The following is a 20879-nucleotide window of genomic DNA, read 5'->3' on the forward strand; positions in this document are numbered from 1 at the left end:
GTTAGATATGTTAGATTTGATTCTGAGCAAGATTTTTACTAAATTTGGGAAAATTGCGGCAGCGATGCAAAGTGATGGCTCATATTAATTAAATTCGTTTTTATTTTATTATTTCTGTTGTTTATATTTTGTTCACTTTAACATGAAAAAAAACTTCAGTGAGAGATTGTGGTGGCCAACAATTCGCTGTTATAATTACGCTTTGTACACGAAAAAAGTTCGGGAAACTAAGTGTAAGGTTGAAAAACACTGGGGAACTTGGTGAAAAAACAAGATTTGATGGTTTGTTTACTGTCAGGGAGGTTATACTATTTTAGGTGCAATAGCAAGCGCAAAACCGCTAACCAACTGTTGTGCCCGTGTCATGTAACCACAAAGCGGATGACAATAATCCGATCAGTGTGACTGCAATATTATCAGAGGCATTAAGTCACTGATATTTGTAATTAGAAGGCTGTCTTCTTGGTTATCCTGAACATATGCAGTACAGAAATGAAACTGGCCACCAGATTAGTCAACAGGGACTTACATGTCACCATAGCTGAGATGCTCAATCAAAAACCATACTTTCAAAGCGCTTAATAGGACGGAATGAGTCTTTTGCACGGCACCGGCCTTAGTCATGTTTTATTCATTCGGCGAGGATATACGTCAGGTGAAAATCAGGCCGTGAAACTGCGCCACTGCCAGTCTTTCGCGTCTACAAAATCTGTAACCGTTCGACATTGCGTTTTGTTTAGACCTGGCTGGATGCCGTCGCGATCTTTATAGGGCATGTCATTAGGAGAGCAATGGATTGCATCACTCTGGAAATCGTTCGACGAATAAACGAGCCGTGGGGCATTCAGGTGTCTGGAGAAAGCCCTTGTTACATTGACTGCGTGAAGGTGTGTATTTCTTATGCAAGTTGTGTTTTAAATATAACGTATAATCAACGGTGTCTTGATCAAGTATTTGCATTGTGTAAATGTAATGCCTATTGTTTAAGTTTATAGAGCTTTGAGCTTATAATGTTGAAAGTGGTAACAGATCGAACAAAACACATTTTCTCGCTGATTGTAATAATCAAACCGCTTTTAAATAGGGCACGTGTGCACTGTGTAAAGTGTTCATCAAATAAGTTAGGCTGATTTGTTAATAACGGATAGATTACAACACTATAGTAATCAAAAAAATTTAAACACCTCTAGCCACGTCTTGATATTTATTCCCGCTGTAATTAAACTTATATAAGGCGATAAAATGATAACATAAAGTAGTACAGGAATGTCCGATAATATTAGTTTGGAATCGATACCCGATGACAAGTAGTAGTATCGGTACTCGTCCGATACTAGGGTGTTATCGGCGTCAATCTGATATCTAATTATTGCAGAAATTTCAGGCACAATTTGCGATGCAACTCAGCGATTCTACCTTTAAAATTTTATTGTTTATTGATAACAAATCAACAAATAATCAAGTAAATTTAAACACGGCTAGCCAATTGTCTAGAGATTTATTCGCGTTGTAATTAAACTTATATGAAAAGAATAAAGGATAACATAAGTGGTAATATAGGTGGTGGTCCGATACTAGGGTGGTATCGGTGCGAATCCGGTAACAAATTAAAAAACTTCCGGCATGATTGTGATGCAACGGAGCGATCCTAGCTTAAAAATTAAATTTATCGGACAATAATACGTTAACAACTGAATGCGAATGAACTATTTAACGCTCCAGCAAATTTTGGCTGAATAATCCGAAAAAAATGCCTTTAAACGTTCGAATTTCATTTATTTTGCCTATTTAAGAGTAGTAATAACGTAATTTGGTATCGTAATGTGCTACTTTTTGCCCAAAATATCGGTTATCGGTATCGTAATCAAATGTAAAGTATCGGTCATCCCCAGAGCCGTACCACATTTTTGAATTAAACCAGCGTTCATATACGAACTAAACACGAACGCCGCATATCGTAGGAAGACAGCCCGGCGGCCCTCGCAGGCGTTCGCGAGGGAGATTGCATATTCGGTGTGAACGGATCGAGCGTACACGATGCAAAGCACGAGGAGGTGGTCGACCTGATTGCTGCGAGCGAGCGCGTGGTAAGGTAAGCTGTATTTTGATCATTCAACTACTATATACACTGTACTTGGTGTTATCTTTATAATACTCGATTGGGCAGTGTTTCTCAATCAAAGGTACTTTTATAAAGCGTTCGCAAAAAAATATTGGTTAGTGTAGAATTGCCTGCAGCCACAAGACCGATATGAGAACAACATCAACGTCGGAATAAATATCGTCTAAATCGGAATAAGACCTAAATGGCCACAAGTGGGCCTATACAGCAATTTAATATTTCGTTCGTCTTAATAATATGATATTGTAGATTTTTTCTGCTTAGATATTGTTGCTTTATTGTGTGTTCCCGTTTCAAACATCTACTTTTGGTATTTTCTGTGAGCTTGGTAAAGTTTTGAAGGGTGTGTTTTTCTTGAAAAGAAAGTGGTGGGCACTTGTAGAGTCCTAGCTAATAGCTCCTTAAAGCTATAAGAGATATTGTTTGTCTTTCTAATTTTATTGCAATTTTAGGAGGAATCTTATGCAGTTGTTTTTTTTCGTCATAGCTTACTGGTTTATATATCACGTTTGGGATATAGTTTTAAATAATTCTATCGTTTTTGTATGATCCGAACAGAATTGGGGGCTTGCTTGAGTTCATGAAATGTCCATGAAAGCAAAATTTTGGAAACCACTTCCTTTTGGTTTTACAACCTACACTCTTAATACGGAATTTTACCTGAGAAAAGTAATAATGTTAAAAATGTGGCAAATACCACTACAATCTATAAATGATAACATTGAAACTTTGGCGACCTATTTTTTTTAACAACGTGGTGTGTTGCTTTTTAGGTTCCGGATATTGCCAGTTGCGTCGGAAAACTACGCTACAACGACCGACAACACAGAGGGTGGTTTTTGGACCGATGACGTCATTCCCGACAAAGTGTGAGTTTTTTTAGCTTTGTGACGCAAATAACCCATCAAATAGCTATAGTGGCGCATATAACCACTTGCTACCAAATTCATTAAGTGGTCACCAGAAGAATTTGGTCTCCTTTCAATAGTCGTTTCGTCATAAATAAGACTGAATGAGACTCAACCCTTTGACAATTCACTGTATGACTCAAACATTTACGTTTTTCAGCGGCGGAACTAACACAGATTCTGAAGATGATTCGTACGATTCTGAACATTCATTTGGCGTTGAAAACGTTCGCGAGAATGTGAATGGTCTTACAATGTGAGTTTGATTTTGTATGTAGCTGTGTTTAAACATTTGAACAACGATATTTGTAATCATGCTATATAGCAGTAGTTCTCAACCGGTGTGCCGCGGCGCCCTGGTGTGCCATTTCTCATGCTTCAGGTTGCCGAGATGTATTGGGGAATTTTTACCAATCTGATTTTTGTTCAATCAGTAAGCTTCTTGATACAACTATTTGTGTACGATTAGAGACCATCATATCAAAAGCCATTTTCCTACATGTTTTAAGTTGATTGTGTTGTTCCAGTTTCATTTGCAGTGGCATTTTAGTAAAATACTCAAGTAAAATTCCAGTCGGGGTGCCAAGAGGGGAGCGCTGCGAATTTGTTGTGAAACTGACTCCAACCAATAAAGTAAAGTCAAATCTCTAATCAAGCCACTGCAGCGTTAAAAGTAAGCCAGAAAACGGTGAAATATTTGCTGCCGGAAAAGCGTTTCGGTAAAATGAACTTTTGCCTGTACGTCACTCCTGTAAAAATTACTTTTTTACCAGGCCACCCCGCTATCTATCTTTAACCCATTTAAACTAAGATTTTTGTTGCATATATGATAAACCCTGGTTTTCGAAGGTTACATTTTTAGACGTGCTGTAATGACGCAACTTTATGACGTCAAATTTTTAATGCGTTGCAGAAGAAAATTATTTTACTTTCACGTTTTGACCACTGCCAGATTAAGCGATTCCGTCGTGTCCAGAAAATGGACTTAAACTCATAAAAGACCGATATATCTAAAAAAAAATGTATTTACATAGAAATTTGCGGCCATACCGCCTCTGGAGATCCGTCACCGACTCCGCATGCCTGCTAATTTATCGAACTCTGATCGAATCCGCAGGCTCAAGCTATAGACGCTGTCGTACTCTGTTAAAACGACTTTTCTAATATTGAAGCGAGACGCTTATTACAAAAAACAAATAAGTTGGCCTTCAATGCCTTTGTCGTGTATTAAAACGTAGACATGTACGCCAATGTTAGGGTTTAAAATGGCAGGAAAAACATAACCTAAGTAAAAATCCGCCACTATTGGTTTCTAAATTAGCCCCCTCCCACACGGTTTGTATCTCCACTAATGCGCAGTACCTAGAAATAAATTTACCCACACTTCGGGGGCATTGGTCTGTTACCCCAACTCTAGAGACTTTTCGTCGCCTTACGCCCACTATTTACGTACGAACCTTTCCCCAACCAATACATGTTCGCCTAGTCACAAACTTATAAAATCGATAGGTTGAGTTTTGTTTGTGTACGAGCATTGCTTCACGATAAGTTCATTTGCAACAGATCACCTTCTAGCCAGGATCGGATACCTTCGTCTCCCAATGGTCACGAGCACATCGAACAATCCAAATTCATCATTACACGGGAGGACCAAAAACACTACGACAAAAACGCGCTGCAGGACTGCACCTTCAAAGGTAAAGAAAATATACATACTTGCATAATGTATGAAGCAGGGGTTCTTAAACTGGAGTCCATGGACCCCTTGTGCCTTGGGGGTATATGAACTAGTTTTAGGGCATCAATGAAGGCCAAATTAAAATATTAGTGCATATTTAAGAAGTATTCAAATCTTCAAAGGAAAGAGTTTAATTAAAAATAACTCGTTTTAGCATTGAATGTATTTAGACGCCATTTCACTTTCACCGGTATAAAGTAAATCACCTTGTTAATACATTTCAAATGTCGTACACGAATATTAGTTGTTAGGTTTTTGCTGCGTGTTTTTTGAAACGCCTCCTTTGTTTAACGGCCTTGTTTGTTTGTTGGTGAAATCCAAGTTGTGAATTGGTTGTGTGTGTGCGCTAGTTTCAATTATAACCTAATTTCCGTTTATGTCAAATTTGCTGTTTTGTTCAATGGCATTTTTGAGCACCAGCGGAACAATTAATCAGCAATATTACGCCTGAACACTCCAAATTTCGGTATACTTAATTTTGCCTTTAATGCGATTTTTACAAATGATTGTGAATTCAGTAAAAGTACGTTTAGTTCAGATTTTAGTTTACTGATAATTTTCGTTAATTATGTAGTTCTAAGTCTAATCTAATTTGGGAAAACCGATGTGCTATAATTTTAATTGTAACCGAATGTGATAAAGCTGAAAAAAAGCTAGCTTTGTCTGATTTTCCATCAGTTTCATTTTGTCGGATGTTATTGCCCATTTTAATGTGATAAATGTAAAGGAACCAAGGCTTCGGTGGCTGGAGCGTTTACTGGCGACCACAACGTCATCACCGACGGAAAAGACAGAAATGACGTCAGAGGGGTTCGGGCTAGGGTGAAAGCTGGGATCCAACATTTTAGTTTCGACGGAGAACAAGAAAAGGTGACTTTTCGCGACGGTAAATTTTTTTTCAAAGTATCTTAAAAAAAGCGAATTTATTTTCGTAGTTCAAACTGTAATATAACGTCGCAAAGTGTTTGTTTCGCAATTAGTATAGGCTTCAAAAATAAATTTTTCGATTTTCGAACGTATTCCACTTACCATAACACGTTGTATCTTGTTTGGTCTAATATAGGCCTGCCCAACGCAAAATTGCACAAGAGTGAAAAAAATTTAATTTTCGCAAACCCTATACATATTAAGTTACGGATGTATTTTAAAGAAATAACGAAGTCAACAGTCTAAAAGGTCGTCCTTAAGGAATAAAAACAAAAAGTTTTTTTTTCTAATTTAAGCCTTAGGCTACGCTACAAATCGCCTAGCTTATACTTGAGATTTTGGCCATTTCCAGTTGTTTTAACTTTGTTTAACCGTCATATAGATTCATTTTAACTTGTACATTGACAGATAAACCCAGAAGACAAAGGAAAGATCATCGTTTACACGACAAGTCTTGGTATTTTTCGAGCGGTTGCCAACCAATGTGAGCAGGTCAGGAAGATTTTGGAAGGCTACAGAGTGAAGTACGAGGTATGAAACAAATATGTAGAATAATAATTAAATTATTTACACTTGATTTTATTTTCCAGTCATTTGAATTTGTCGAAAGAAGTTCGGCCTGAGTTTAGATTTCGAAATGCAAACGTTTCCCCAAAATGTCTCATCTGTAGATCATGTCAATATCTAGTTTATGCTTCTGATCACAAGTTGCTCTTTGGCGTTGAATATAATACTAAATTAATCAAACAGAAGTTCAAGTCGTTATTAGGCATCTGTCATTAATTTGAAAAATATTAAGAAAAAATTTAACACTTTAAAAATTCAATTGATTTCAAGCACTAGTTTCCAAAAGGCAGACACAAACCAACAAAGTTAGCTAATTTAACAAAATAAAACTGATCAATTATTATGTTCAACGTCCATGCCCATTAAGTTTTCCCAATCACAAGATGAGTGATTTTATGTCTTTGGAGGTACGAAAGAATGGTCTCAAAATTCTCCATTAGTATATCAAAGTTACGATACTTCGTTAGATATTTCGTTACATACCTAAACAATAGAATTAAATATATACAATGTAAAATACTGTATATGCCCATTAGACCTACGTTGATTCACTAAAAACGGGAAAAAGTTATTTATATAATTAAACTAGCCTACATACCCGATTTTATATATATTTTATTATTTTTTATTCTGACTTTTTAGATGGGTTAATAGTGCGATTAGTGCTCTTATAGTGTATGATTTTTAATTGTTGAGCTACATTATATTTGTAGAACACCACGAAAGCATATTTACAATTCAATATTATAAGTTGGTCATTCATTGTGTTACGTCATTCAGGTTCGTGACGTGTTCAACTTTCCCGAATTGAAGGACGAACTGTACACTCGGCTGGGCTTGGTAGATGGTGACCCCTTTCCAGACATGCCAAGGGTTTATATCGACGGGGTTTATATGGGGGTAAAAAACGCCTGGACTGATATCATGATTATTTATAGCATTTTCTACAGAATAAGTTTAAGAGCACGAATGTAATCCGTGTTTAGCAAAGTAAATATATCGTAAGCTTCATTTTCCTCAAAGCTTTCCCAAAAGAAATATTGCATGCTTACATGCTAATTTGACGCCGTATAATTTTAAAAGCTTTTGTATGTAGACTTCGCTATCACTAAATGTATATTTTTTTAAAGGCGAGACAGAAAAAGTCACAGAAATGTTGCTTTCTAGTGTCTAGTGTTTAACGGTGTCAGTTTAAAACAGTTGTTTGTTGCTTGTTTTTGGCTTTTAGATTGGAGATTGTTCTATAGCTTATGTTTGTAATTTTCACTTTCAGGGTGGTCACGAGCTGCAAGAAATGAGCGACTGCGGCGATCTGAGGATACGACTGCGCGAATACCCGGTAAGTGACCGTTTGAAATTAGTGATTCTCAAGTTTTTCAGCTTGCGGCAGACTAAAACTATTAACACACACGCAAATACTATCCACCTGAAAGCAATATCTACTTACAAAGAATATCCCAACTTGACAATCGCACTCAATATGCGACAAGAAAATAGCTAAAAACCTTTATATTACTGTGGGCCTATCAGTTTTCTAATGAATAGTAAAAGCCTCGCATGTGTATCTTTAGTTCGCGACACCCTTGCTCTTATTTTTGCTGAGTAGTTAACTGTAACGTTACAATAAACGAGATTGAAACAGCACATTAACTGTGCACCAAGGCTGAAAAAAAAAAAAAAAAATTGTGTCAAGAAGCTTACCAATAGAGTAAAAATTTGAATCCGAAAGAATTTGAAATATTTCTTAGCACCCTTAAGCGTTTAAAATGGCAGCCGAGAGTGCCGCAGCGCCCCATTAGAGAACCACTGGTATACATACCGAGATAAGGATGCGTCTGTGTGTTTGCTATTAATTTGATCTCCCAGTCGTAAAATTTGGCAGTAAATCTGTCAGTTTTAGAATACTGTCACGAGGTGACGTTCCTTAAAGTTGTGCCGATGTTCTCCAAATCATCGTTTGCCCCATAAAAAATTCGAATACGTTTACACTTTGTGGGTAAAATGACAGAATAGAATTGCCGCAACTGCATTTAGTTGCCTAAAAGCGCTAAGTGCTGCTGGAAACAGTGCGAGTGCGATTTATACCATCCTACAAAAAACTTCACAAAAAAACTCTGAAATTGGCATCAACATACGTAGATTTATCACATTAGTTAATAAAGAAAACTTCGGAGGCATTGTCATTGGCTTTTTCGTATATACGTATATCTAGTCCCTAGATTATCCCTGAATAATAGTATGTTTGTAAAATCAAAGTGTAGAAATATCAAAATTTTATAGCTGTCGAAACTGTTTTCAGAATTAGAAGAAGCATCACCTAAGGTTTGGAAAATTATAAGTCTATTAGGAAAATAACATAATTCTAAATAAATAGTTGGATCATTGAGAATGTCTCTGTGGCCGAACACTGGGCAATGACCTACATTCCTACAATTTGAAAGCCGTTCATCCATGTCAAATTAATATCACGCTTATATATTTTTCGTAGAAAATACAACTTATTTATTTTCCTAGAAATACAACATACGCTCAAAGTGCCCGACTTGTCGAGGTACGGGAATGCTGGTGTGCCACTCATGCAAGGGCAAAGCGTTCCGCAGAAAAAATCGATTCGCCTTGCTCAAGTGCGCCACCTGCCGACAAAAAGGAACCTTGGACTGCACCGACTGCAGAGAATAGTGTTTAAACATGAGCTTGCTTTTTATTTTTGTATCCGCTATTCTTCTTGATTTTCCTCGGAGAGCAGCGAAAATCATATCTCATTGTGTTTTCCCATTGGTATATTTATTTTTTTATTCTTAATGGTTTGATGCTGTGAATGTTGCAATGTGGCGAAAAAATTGTATCACCAAGATGTGCTGTTCATATGTATTTTAAATATTGCGCCTATTTAATCTGTGAAATTTTTGGTCTGTTTTACGTGCATTTCTTATCAAAAGTTAAATAAAATAAAGTGATTTACATCTGGGATAAAAACTAGATTATTTTCCACTAACTAATCACGTTGTAGATGACCTAAAGATAAATCTACAGTTTTTTTTACACTCTGTTCAAAAGAATCTGTGGCTTTGGGATGATATCCTCTGACTAAGATAACTCTTGGCTGCATTAAAATAAAAAAAGAAAATATTTTGTTAGTCAGCCAAGCATACTATCTTACCAATTTTGACGACATACAGATACGGCATATCTGCATTAGTAGCACAAGTGGACCTATAGATTAATTGTAACTGGAAATTTTAGCTATTATAACTGATGTACCAAGCATACAATTTTTCTGTGACAGTATCTGTCAAAGCAAGTTTGTAGCTCGCCAGCTCACGTAGCAGTTAAACAAAAATAGTGTTTGATACGCATTTATGAGATCGTCGCTAACGCAATAGCGTAAAATAATCATAGAAATCTTAAAATATTTTTTTACTTCTCGAGGAGATTTTGGTTTGTCTTACGTCTACAACTCTGACTCGTAATTGTTTGGTTAAGGTCTGCAGACCAACGAGAAATCAGGGCACTCATTAAGTGAAGAAGATAAGCGGCCTTTATTATTATAGCAGCAGAAAATTTTGCTGATTTTCAGTGTGCAGACGCTTTGTTACGTCATCAAGATTACGAACGAAGCGTTTTGCTATAATGCAAGCATGACACAGTGCAGCTTGTCAATTTGCCAGCTTTGTCTGTCTATTTGCTTCGTATAATGCAATTCTAGGCGCTGGTATTTCGGATAGGTGCGAGTTAGCGTTTGGGTGGGTCAAGTATTAATAATGTATTTGTTCTTACGCAGATATATTTATGCTTTTCTTGCAATTTTAACTTTGATATACTCTTAAATGTGATAGGATTCTAGACCAGCGCCCAAGATTGTTGTAAAAATATTTGTGTGCCAACATTATTATATTGGAGATCTAAATTTTGTAAAAATGTTCAGTTGTGGTATAAAGTCAAACTTCAGGTGTGCATAAAACCTATTACACACCTTCACATCTCAAAATTGGGGTCCGCATACCCCAGATATCTGTGTAAAGTGCCATGAAATGCAAACTGACCTGACACTCACCCACAAAATATTATCAGGATCTTATTTCTTCTGACTTTTGCAACAAAAAACAGCATCGATCGAAATGAAGTCAATATATTTCAAAAATTTAAATCTTACATGAGCCAGATCTACTGAGAATATTTATATAGATTAAAAGTTATATCAACAAAATTAAAAAAAAAGTATTCAAATTCGTAGAATTGTTTCTAGATTTACAAACTTTCCAGACTGCATCATAACTGACCTAAAATCATGTGATTCTCATTGATTTTACTATTTTGTTAACCAGGGAAAAAGTGATATATTAGATCCTTATCTAATCAGTGAAGCCTTTTAATTGCTTTTTGAACCAATAACCTCTATACCAGTTTCGCATATATTATATATATATATATATATATATATATATGAGAAAATTAAGTGACATTGTTATACCAAATGTAGTATATATACTCTCTTCAGTGATGTAATGAAATATTATAAAATGAACTATTTTACAAGTTACATACTAAAAGAATGTCCTTGGTCTAACTTAACATTACTTTTTTTTTTTTATAGGGTTAACTGTTTTTTTATTTATTACACGCAACACAAATATGATAGATTAAGCCGATAAAAAGATACAAATTTTTGTAACTATTTATGCATCTATGAATACCTATGCCACACTCTTATCATCTAAAATAGTTATTATAAAATATTATAGTTTATGCCTCAGCCTCATACAGGGTATTAATACATGATATCTCTTTTTCTTTATTTATATGTATTTCGCTAGATTTTTTTTTGGTGAAATATTGTCACATGTGATCCTAAGTTTATAATGGAAGCAATAACTGGAGTGCTCGGCAGTTTGTTTACCAACCCTGTAAACGTAGTACTTCTCTCGATATGTGGATATTTGGTCTATAAAATCTTCAAAGGCAATACCGTTGAGGTTAGTATTGAAACATAAAGCATAGTAAAATATGATTGGAATATGATGGCACATGTCATATGTTTTGTTTTTTAAAATGTTTGTGGTAATTTTTCAACATTGAAATTACATCGTTGATCAATACTTTTAAGCTATTTTTCAGTATTAATTTTCAAAATTTTAGATGTGTATTGTATAATAGGGTGGAGTGAAAAATCATTTTTCTTCCAAATCAAAATTGATGGGGTCTAAAATGCTGACAAAACATCTAAAACAGACAAAAAATTGGATTTGGGAAATTACCTCCTTAACCGACTTGACTACCTGCCCCCAAAGGTCATGCAGGGGTCAAAATAGCTAAATCAGCCATAACTATTATATTTGATGTGCTAGAGAGTTAGTTGGTGGCTCAAAAGATGCAGGACATACATGTTTCTATTCAATATAATATAATTTCTTCTTCTAAAAGGAGCAGAAATCCATGAAATTTACAAAAAACTAAATTTTGTCAAAAATTTCAAAATTTTTTATTTTTATCTAAAATTTTTTTAAAATGATGAAGAAATGTGGCATTAAAAATCTAAATATACTGCATACATACCACCCAATCACAATACTGATATTGGACACTATATTGTTCTTAAACAAATTGGTTCTTTGTATGGAAATATGGCATGAGTATTCTCTATTTAAGCTTTTGCCGATTCAGCCTCGTCTTGCAAATCCAGCAACAGATGATGGAGCTTGACATGACGCTTGAATGCTTGATTGAGACAAGGGTGGCCTAACCTGAGAGATGTTTTTGTTATTGCTTTAATATCAAAGTCATAGAGAGTTTTGATGACAGGAGGTTGCTGTATATCCATTGAACTCCATGAAATCGTCTGTTGGTATGACTTCTTCACGTTTATTTTGCAATGACAAAACGTGGAAGATCACGACCAGTGTTAGTGTCATGTGATTTGGACTCATTTTCTGGTTCTATAACATTACCTGTACCTTCAAAATCCTCATTGACAGTCATCTTGAAACTGCCTGAACTACCCCGAATAACTTGTATTTGGCTGACACCAAAGTGACGACTGTCTTCCTGTCCATCCGTAACATAACTTCAATTTCGTTGAATTACTTTTATTCTTTCTTAAGTTTTTTTCTTAAGTTGAAAAACAATAAAATAGAGGGTCACACAACACTTCATATTTGTGAGAGAGAAAAAACGTAACAACTCTCACAAGCCCGGTGTGCCGTGGTGCTCAGTTTAGGAATCGCTGATACTATATGTCAATCCACTCAAAATATTTATTATTTATACTTATTTTTCTTTTAAATTGATAGGATATGGGACCACCACCTGAGCCAGGCCTTCCTAAACTTCCGCAAAGAGACATGACGATTGCAGAATTGAAAGAGTATGACGGTGTAAAGAATGAAGGAAGGATTTTGATGGCTGTTAATGGAAAGGTCTTTGATGTTACAAGGGGAAAATCATTTTACGGCCCAGGTATGTAATTCCTTTAGGACCTGTTTCCACAAAGTCTTTGAGTCTCTAAATGTCTTAATTAATTTGCATATTTAGTCTTAGAAAAACCCTGTGTTTTCGAAAAGCCTTTCAAATGAATTTATTTTATGTGAACTTAAGTCATGTGTTTTAAAGTGCCTTTAAAACATTAAAACATTTTTTTGACTATTTGTTATTTGGTGAGGAACGACATGACATTTCTAAATCACTGTCCAATTTTAAGTGGAGTTGCCTAAATCAAAAAGAGAAAGCTTGTGTTCAATAGTGCCATACAATGCTTATTTAAAGAAAGTATTTTTTTATTTAAAGCATTACTAAAAAGTCTGGTTTGTGTGCTCAATGTACTTTGAACTTGCAATGAGTATAGCCATTCTCCATACTATACACCACCATCTCCATTCTCTGTTCAAATATTTAACTTCATTTGCTGAAAAAATCAGAAGTTACCCTTTAAGCTGTTGATGGAACAAATGCCTGGAACATTATTTGCTATGTCAAATTTTCAAACCATGTAGAGGTTTTGCTTACTTATTTAGAATAAAGAAGTCTTGCAAATTACCGAAAGAACAACAAATTTTTCAGAATGGTCTCAAAACCAGTAATATAACTATTCAAACATGTAAGTTCTGGTTGTAATGATGTTCAGCAAAAAACAGCCTGTTTACAAAAAGAAGACTTATTCTGAATAATTTTTGGATGCTAGTTCTAAAAATTACTTCAAGATTTTTTTTGTTTGGTTGTTCAATTCATTGCATCATCATAAATGGTCACAGATTAGCAATTAAGTAGAGACAAGAGATGACTGTTTTGGCCTGGTTGGGGACCAAGAAGTTCCCATAAATAGAGTAAAGACAAAGAATATATGCGTAATTAAAAAAGACAATTGATACAACACAATGGGATTTTGATCAAGCCAGTAAAGCCACCACCAAATAAAGAAGTTCTAACTGCACCAAGGTCATAGCCTTATAGGAACAATAATTACTGAATACTCTTGGTATCTTATAGGGAAGATCTAATGAACATTATCTAAATTTAAAAAGAGAAACAATTTTCTGTATAATAGTGATAATTCCAATATTGCCATCTAGATACATATTTGCTGTTGATAATTTAATTGCTTTTCGCACATAGGCATATTTACATAATTATATTATATTTGGAAAAAAAAAATATATATATGAGGGTCATTTGTCATAGCAAATAGAAAAAATACGAGGTCATTTTTGGAATCAGCAACCAAAAATTAACCAAAAACACTATCTTACTTTTTAGTTTCCAAAATTCATGCAGACATGTTCCCATTTTAACTTAGTTTTAACATGACACTTAAGCCAAGTAGAATTGGTTGAAGCATAGAAACTAACAAACATAAAGGAATGAAAGTATAAAACAATCAGTGCGAAAACTGCACACTTAAACACATGCAAGCCTAAAAATGCCAACCACAATATATATCTCAAAATGGAAAAAATAAGCCATTTTTTGGCATGATGTTGGTTGCTCATGTTTATGTGTTTTTTAAATGGGTAATAAAAGTTATTAGCATCCCTTATATATCAAGTAGGTTTTAAATTGCTTCTTGGTTTCAGTAGGTTTGACTCAATTCTTTATTGTGAGTTTCAGAAAGCACATTAACTGAAGGTGATATAAGCTTGTATCGATACATCTTAATCAAGATAATGTCGATCTACTCGACCTTTTAGGCTTTGTAATTTATTGACAAGTTTTAAAAAGATTTGAAAATTTCCCCTTCTATTGTTTGCAGATGGTCCCTATGGAGTTTTTACCGAAAATGCCTACCACAATATATATATATATATCTTAAATTAGAAAAAATGAGGAATTTTTATGGACATAGTGTTGGTTGCTCATTATATGGGCCGAATTTTTATGTGTTTTTAATGGATGCTTCTTGGTTTCAGGGGGTTTGACTTCTTTATTGTCAGTTAGGAAAGATTTTAAACTTCCCCTACTATTGTTTGCAGAGGGTCCCTATGGAGTTTTTGCCGGAAGAGATGCATCACGTGGCTTGGCTCAGTTTCGCCTCGACAAAGAAGCAATAAAGGAAGAGTATGATGATATTAGCGACCTCAATGCCATGGAAATGGAAAGTGTGCGAGAATGGGAAATGCAGTTTTCCGGTAAGTAATGTTGTTAAAAAAGTACCAAAAATGATGATTATATATATATATATATATATGGACATAGGCGCTGCTGAATTTTCAAAATTCAAGAGCATGATTTTCTAAATGGTGCAAAAATGCTTAAAAAAAAATGTTGTACATATTTCAAAAAAAAAAATTACATATTTATTGAAACATTTTGCTGTTTTTATAACTTTTTTATAGGTTTAAAAAAGTTTCCTTGGAAATGGCCAAACATCACATTAAATCGGCTACATTTTATAATTAAAAAATATAGATTTCATGTCGTTGTTTCGGTACATGGTAATTCAGGAATAGTTTTAACACTTAAGGTAAAGTAAGACCGTGTTGCAAGAATTAATGGACCATGTAACTTGGTCAAATCCCAAGCGCTCTGTCGCCCTGTTAGAAATTCAGAGTGTATAAAACGCTTTGCACAACAGCGTTCGGTGCCCATATATAAGCTTGTCTGATAATATAGGATCAGAGCTCCTACCTAAATGGTGCCTAGTGGGACAGTATCAGTACTTATCCGATACTAGGGTGGCATCAGTGCCGATCTGATACGAAATTAATACAGCAATATTAGGCAAGATTTTTGATCATCCCTAATTTAAAATGTAGATAGAAGGCTAACAAACTAAGATAATTTAACTTGTCATTGGTAAAGCAAATTTTAGTCTAATAACATGGGAAAATTGGCTTTAAGTTTTAACATTTCAATTATATCTATTTTGCCGGTTTGAACTTAGTAATGAATGATGTATCAGACACCACAATAACTAGGACTGGTCGGAGCATTGTGCTTTAAGACATCTTGGAAAAGCATAAATTAAAAATGCTCTTAAATTGGCAGACTGATTATCCTCAGTTTTGTATATTATGTCATTTTTTTTCAGTTTTGTTTATTATGTCATCTTTTAGGAGTGTTTTAGCATTTTTAAGTTTAACCAAAAAAAGTTATTATATATATAAATATAAATTCTAACTTTTATTTTCAAAATGCATTAAACAAATTTCAAGTTTACATGATAAAAACTATTTAGTTAATATATATACATATTATGTATATATTTGGTTGAAGAACATACTGCTGTTCTTAAAATGTCCCAATGTACCATCACTAGCAGTCCAATCCGTTTGCACCATCTTTTTGGTGTTACTTGTGCACCGCAAGCTATTATAGGTTAAAAGAACAACTTTGTTTATTTGGGAACAAGCAATTAAACTTACAAAGCAACAATTTATCTAAAGCAGAATAAACTATAATTTACCCATTTATTAAGACTAACAACATAATAAAGCCAAATACACAATAGTATCCACAACAGAAGTCGTCTGAACAAGTCTAAATAAGTTAAATTAAGAAGCAAGGCCTAAATGGACAATATAGCCTTTCAAAGATATAAGGGCCATAGGCCAGGCAGTGGACACATTGGTTCAGATGTTTGAGCACCCTAGTTTGAATTGAACCGTTGGGGCCCCGTTGTATTGGCGTTGGATTGTTTGCTTCTATTGGTAGTGGTTAAAAATTGGGTTGTGGTTGACATTATTGGTCGAGTTAGGGGTGGAGTTGATGTTAGGTAAAAAGTTGTATAGGCCCTAGTGTGGCATTTTAGGTTTATGACTTATACCGATTTAGATGTTATTAAGACTATTCGGTACTAGTTCACTTTTGGTTTTCTTCCTAATGCAATGTTGTTCTAATTTTGGTTTATGGCTGGAGTTTGTTTGTTTATTTTTAACAATTATTTTTTCGGCAGAAAAATATGACTTTGTTGGAAAACTGCTGAAACCCGGTGAAGTGCCCACCGACTACTCAGATATGAGCGACAATGAAGCAGAAAAGGACAAGAAAAAAGATTAAGCAGTTGAACGTCCGGATAAGTTTGACTTTTGGCAAAACTGCCCTTATTGTAATTGTGTTGGGGTTCATTTGGATTGACTGAATGCCAGCAAGTTGTACTGAAGCTTTTCAATTTAATGTGTAAATACATATCTATGGTACATGCACAGTTACACACCAAAATGAATACTAGTTCACCATAACGTTATTCCCACTGCTCTTTTTTTTGTGTCCCATAACATTTCAGCTTGATTAGATATATGTAGTGCTATTACACTCCTATAATAGTTGCATAGACAAATGAATTCATAAGCATTCGGATTTCTTTGTAAAAATTAATTGTTTTATATTGCCAAATTTTTTTTCCATTTTTCATCATTATTCATAATCTTGTTTGTAGTACCTAAAGTTTAATACCCACATCCCTAAGCTTTACGAACTGGAATAGGCGTGGTTATCAATGTTAATTTATTGTAACTGTTTTGTATATATTTATTAGATATGTTTATCTGTATGTTATATACCAGACTAATTGTGGGGCTTGGCAGTATTTGCTGATTTTGATAATTGAAACGAAAACACTGCTTTATCATATAAACTTCCTGTGTGCGTATCTTTACCAATTTTAGATCGAATACCCAAACAATACAGAAGCCCGTAGATTTTTCTAAAAATTTGGTGGTAAATTAATTTTTAAATCCCATAAAGAAAAGGAAAATATTATGTGAATATTTAAAATTAGTATTTTTTTTTTATTTTTTATGTAAAGCGTAATTGAAAAAAAAACTCACAATATATTCTACTTCTTTTTGGCATTTCTACTACTAATTACAACGTCCAATCATTTTATATAAAGCATCAATGTATTAAAATGTTTTAAAACTTTAATGCACTGTCCCTAACTGGTTGTAACGCTTGAAAGCAATCATATCGTTTATATAAGTTGTGTGTTATATAATTTATGATAATTGCTCTTTACAATTTATGAAGTTTCAGATTTTCGGAAATGCTAGATTTGTGTGGAATTTGGTTGTGTACTTGTAATAGGACATGACTTATTTCGTGTTGTTTAAATCACTGTGAGGTTTTTCAATCCAACATCTCCCCATTTTTAATTGTACCATACTTGGTTTTCCACAGAAGCTAGCACGTATATCCAACCGGTTTAACTATTTAAACTATAGAAATTGAAAACTGTCATTTAAAAACTTAATTTATTTAAATTGGCCCCTTGCTAAATATTAAAAGGTTTATTACATTTTGGAATTTGTTTTTAGCAAACCTTGTTGTGCTTTGTGTGACAACCAAATTCCGTAGTATTGCCACGCCTATATGTTGCATTTATCCCGGAGTAGAATGATTTTTAGCGCCATTTAAAAGTGTGCGTGATTGCGGGCGCCGCGAGAGTATTTTTCTGGTCTTTTGTACCAATTTTGGGCTGCGTGCATTGCCCTGATTTCAATATTGCAACTCGTTTGCGCTATTAGTTCCTATAATTGCTCAATTTTAAAGTAAATCTCTTGCAAACATGTGTCGAAGGACGACGTTTATTTGTACAAAACCCGCTTACATCAGGATTAACGGCAATTAACCGTCATATATTTGCGTGTGATGAGTGGCACTTTTACGTAAAGTAGTAATTCATTCAAAATAAAAACGAGGCGTTGCAATAACCGCTTTCTACCTATTGCAAAAACATACCCAATACTCTTTGTAATGCGATAATTATGAAATACCAGCATTTGCGAACGTTTATTTTTCTCGACCGTTTGGTCAAGGATACAGTAGCAAATGTCATATCTCACCAAGATGGTAATGTCATAAAAACAAACTTGCTTATAAGTTTAAGCGCCGTAATGTTTGTTTGCATTGCATATAAAATTTGCCACCGAATTTGCATATTAAGGTTTTTGCAGAAGGGCGTAACATGGGCATGAGAAATCACCACGTCGGATCAAAAAATTATTTACTTAGCTTTTTGACTAAGGCAATGTTTTTGTGCCGGACAGGCTAAAGACCGCTTGCGGCGTTAATGTGCATTCTACATAAACCAACGAACGCCATTAAATCGTTAGCCATCGCTGCTTTGGGTAAACATCCGGTTTCGCCTTTGCAACGCTCGCCGTCAGAAATCTGACTAGCCGAGAGATTTGTTCCTCCAGAGATCGCACGACCAGCGTTTTGCCGTGGCTTGTTCACAGGAAGTCTAAACCGACTCGGCAGTTCTCAATCTACATTCTATATTTGTCGATTTTTGGGCGAAGAGTGTTTTTTTTTGCAACTGGATTAAATATTTGCTATGGCGGTTGTACGTTATTGTGCGTCGACTGCTGCGTTTTTTACGCATTTTTTTTTCGGAGGCTTTACTCTTATGTGGCGTTATTTACTGCAAAGGCTTTGTTACGCGAAAAATGAAACGAATATTAAAATTAAGTATTTATTTTGTGTTTGCAAAAAGTGCATTCAACCGCCCGCACGAACCCTTGCCAATTAACTTCTGTTCGTGTTAAAACCTTGATCGAGTTGCGTTTTTGCCCTTGCGGCGTGACGTAGTTGGCTCGCCGGTATGACGTCACGCTGGACCGCTATGACGTCACGCGTAACCGCTTCGTCGAAAAAGTACGCGATGAACGTTTTGCGCGAATTGTTCGCTTGATGAGCGATGTTCGTTGCCTATGTGTTGCGTTTCGGCGACGTGTTGTAAATAAACATGTGAAACATGTCACGGACTGCGTGTTTTCAAGTTTTCTGACACTTGCTGCTGATGTCGTGCGTCGTTTCCCACAATTGCAGTGTTTTGTCATCAGTGTCAGTCGGATGAACCTGACAATTCAGCCCATTGACCGTTCAAATTTGTTGATATAACTTGACCGAACATAATGTGTTTATTACGCTTGATTTTTTGCAAAATCCGAAATAGAGGAATGATTAAGTTTGTTTATTTAACTTTGCAGAACATACTGTGCGTTTTACGCTTGATATTTTACTAAAGCAAAAATAGGGGAACGTTCAAATTTGTTTATTTGACTTGACAGAACACAATATGCGTTTTACGCTTGATTTTTGCCAAAGTGTAAATAGAGGAACGTTCAAATTTGTTTATTCTTACCAAAACAATCATGCTGTGCGTTTTACGCTTGATTTTTAACCAGAGCAAAAATACAGAACACCCCCTCCCCAAAATTTATTAGATGTTTATCTGTTGAAATATTTTGCCTCAACCAAGATTATTGGCTAGACTTTGCTTAAGTTCAATACTTTGTACGAATATTTGAAAATTGTTGCTCATAAAGTGACTAGTTTACCAATTTTAATGGTTGATCGTTTTATTATCATATCAGTCACTTGGAAATGGCTTGTTTTGATAATAAATTGAATTGGGCAACTGATGACTTGGACTGAGACTTAGCTTTTTGTTAAAAGACTTGACTTGGTCTTAAGTAATTTCAAAATGTCTTGTTTACAACACTGTTATTATTTGATCAACAGCTCCACGAAATAAATTAGAAGTATTTTTCTCATAATTGATATGCGTATATTTTTTTCAATTTCCAAAAAATATTAAAAATTAGGTTTTTGCACAAGGATTACTGGAACGAATCTGAGTTTCCTATTAAAAGAAAAGTAGTGCCCTTAACTATTGCTATAGTTTATTTTAAAGCCGGTAAACGACAGACACAAGAGAAACTATCCCAAATGAAGGAAACTGAGCTTTTCCCTTCTTGATCGTTTGGGTTTTTTTATCGGGCCGCAAAGCAACAAACCAATTCTCCGAATTAATTAAGATAGCTTGATAACGTTAATAATGTTTTTTTATCCGATGCACCAAATATTATAATATCTGATTGCATTTGTCAGATAATTAATAGGTCAATACGTTAAACGTTAAAGTTACGTTAAAGAACGCTTTATTGGGTTTGTCCCGACAACAATTGGTTATTTTAATGTTTCGCTTGTCTGCGAAAGCTACCGGGACTGTTAATGACGTAACACATATTCGACGCGATCGACCAGGTGAAGTGTGGCGATCGACTGGGATCACCGGAAATTAAATATCAAAATATTTCTTTACTGACACAACTACCAGGAACTATCAGACGTCATAAAATACAAGAATTGTTTTCAAAGTTTACACCAAAGTTGAAAGGGAGAT

At 34.9% G+C, this 20879-nt stretch overlaps 2 protein-coding genes across 2 annotated transcripts; both read left to right on the top strand.

The window, feature by feature from the left end:
• The first annotated feature begins 763 nt into the window (after nt 1-763).
• Nucleotides 764-9104, top strand: LOC146158946 (uncharacterized). The gene is made up of 10 exons (XM_083385579.1): nt 764-887; nt 1962-2092; nt 2896-2991; nt 3191-3286; nt 4594-4727; nt 5496-5638; nt 6104-6226; nt 7043-7162; nt 7536-7601; nt 8777-9104. The coding sequence occupies exons 1-10, from the start codon at nt 792-794 to the stop codon at nt 8939-8941; spliced, it is 1170 nt and encodes a 389-aa protein (XP_083241705.1). The 5' UTR covers nt 764-791; the 3' UTR covers nt 8942-9104.
• Nucleotides 9105-11084: 1980 nt separating this feature from the next.
• LOC146158947 (membrane-associated progesterone receptor component 1-like) lies at nt 11085-19677 on the top strand. The gene is made up of 4 exons (XM_083383838.1): nt 11085-11235; nt 12550-12715; nt 14722-14877; nt 16644-19677. Exons 1-4 carry the CDS (start codon nt 11122-11124, stop codon nt 16745-16747), a joined length of 540 nt encoding a protein of 179 aa, XP_083239964.1. The 5' UTR covers nt 11085-11121; the 3' UTR covers nt 16748-19677.
• Nucleotides 19678-20879: the final 1202 nt, after the last annotated feature.

This window comes from Ascidiella aspersa, chromosome 3, assembly GCF_963924565.1.
Source record: "Ascidiella aspersa chromosome 3, kaAscAspe10.2, whole genome shotgun sequence".
In the NCBI taxonomy this organism is placed as follows: Eukaryota; Metazoa; Chordata; class Ascidiacea; order Phlebobranchia; family Ascidiidae; genus Ascidiella; species Ascidiella aspersa.

Excerpts from the sequence above, each read along its gene's own strand:
- LOC146158946 (XM_083385579.1), top strand. The coding sequence starts at position 792 with ATGGATTGCATCACTCTGGAAATCGTTCGACGAATAAACGAGCCGTGG. Across the intron at positions 2,093-2,895 it reads GCGAGCGAGCGCGTGGTAAG|GTTCCGGATATTGCCAGTTG; the intron begins GTAAGCTGTATT and ends GTTGCTTTTTAG. Across the intron at positions 6,227-7,042 it reads GCTACAGAGTGAAGTACGAG|GTTCGTGACGTGTTCAACTT; the intron begins GTATGAAACAAA and ends TACGTCATTCAG.
- LOC146158947 (XM_083383838.1), top strand. The coding sequence starts at position 11,122 with ATGGAAGCAATAACTGGAGTGCTCGGCAGTTTGTTTACCAACCCTGTA. Across the intron at positions 11,236-12,549 it reads TCAAAGGCAATACCGTTGAG|GATATGGGACCACCACCTGA; the intron begins GTTAGTATTGAA and ends TTAAATTGATAG. Across the intron at positions 12,716-14,721 it reads AAAATCATTTTACGGCCCAG|AGGGTCCCTATGGAGTTTTT; the intron begins GTATGTAATTCC and ends TATTGTTTGCAG.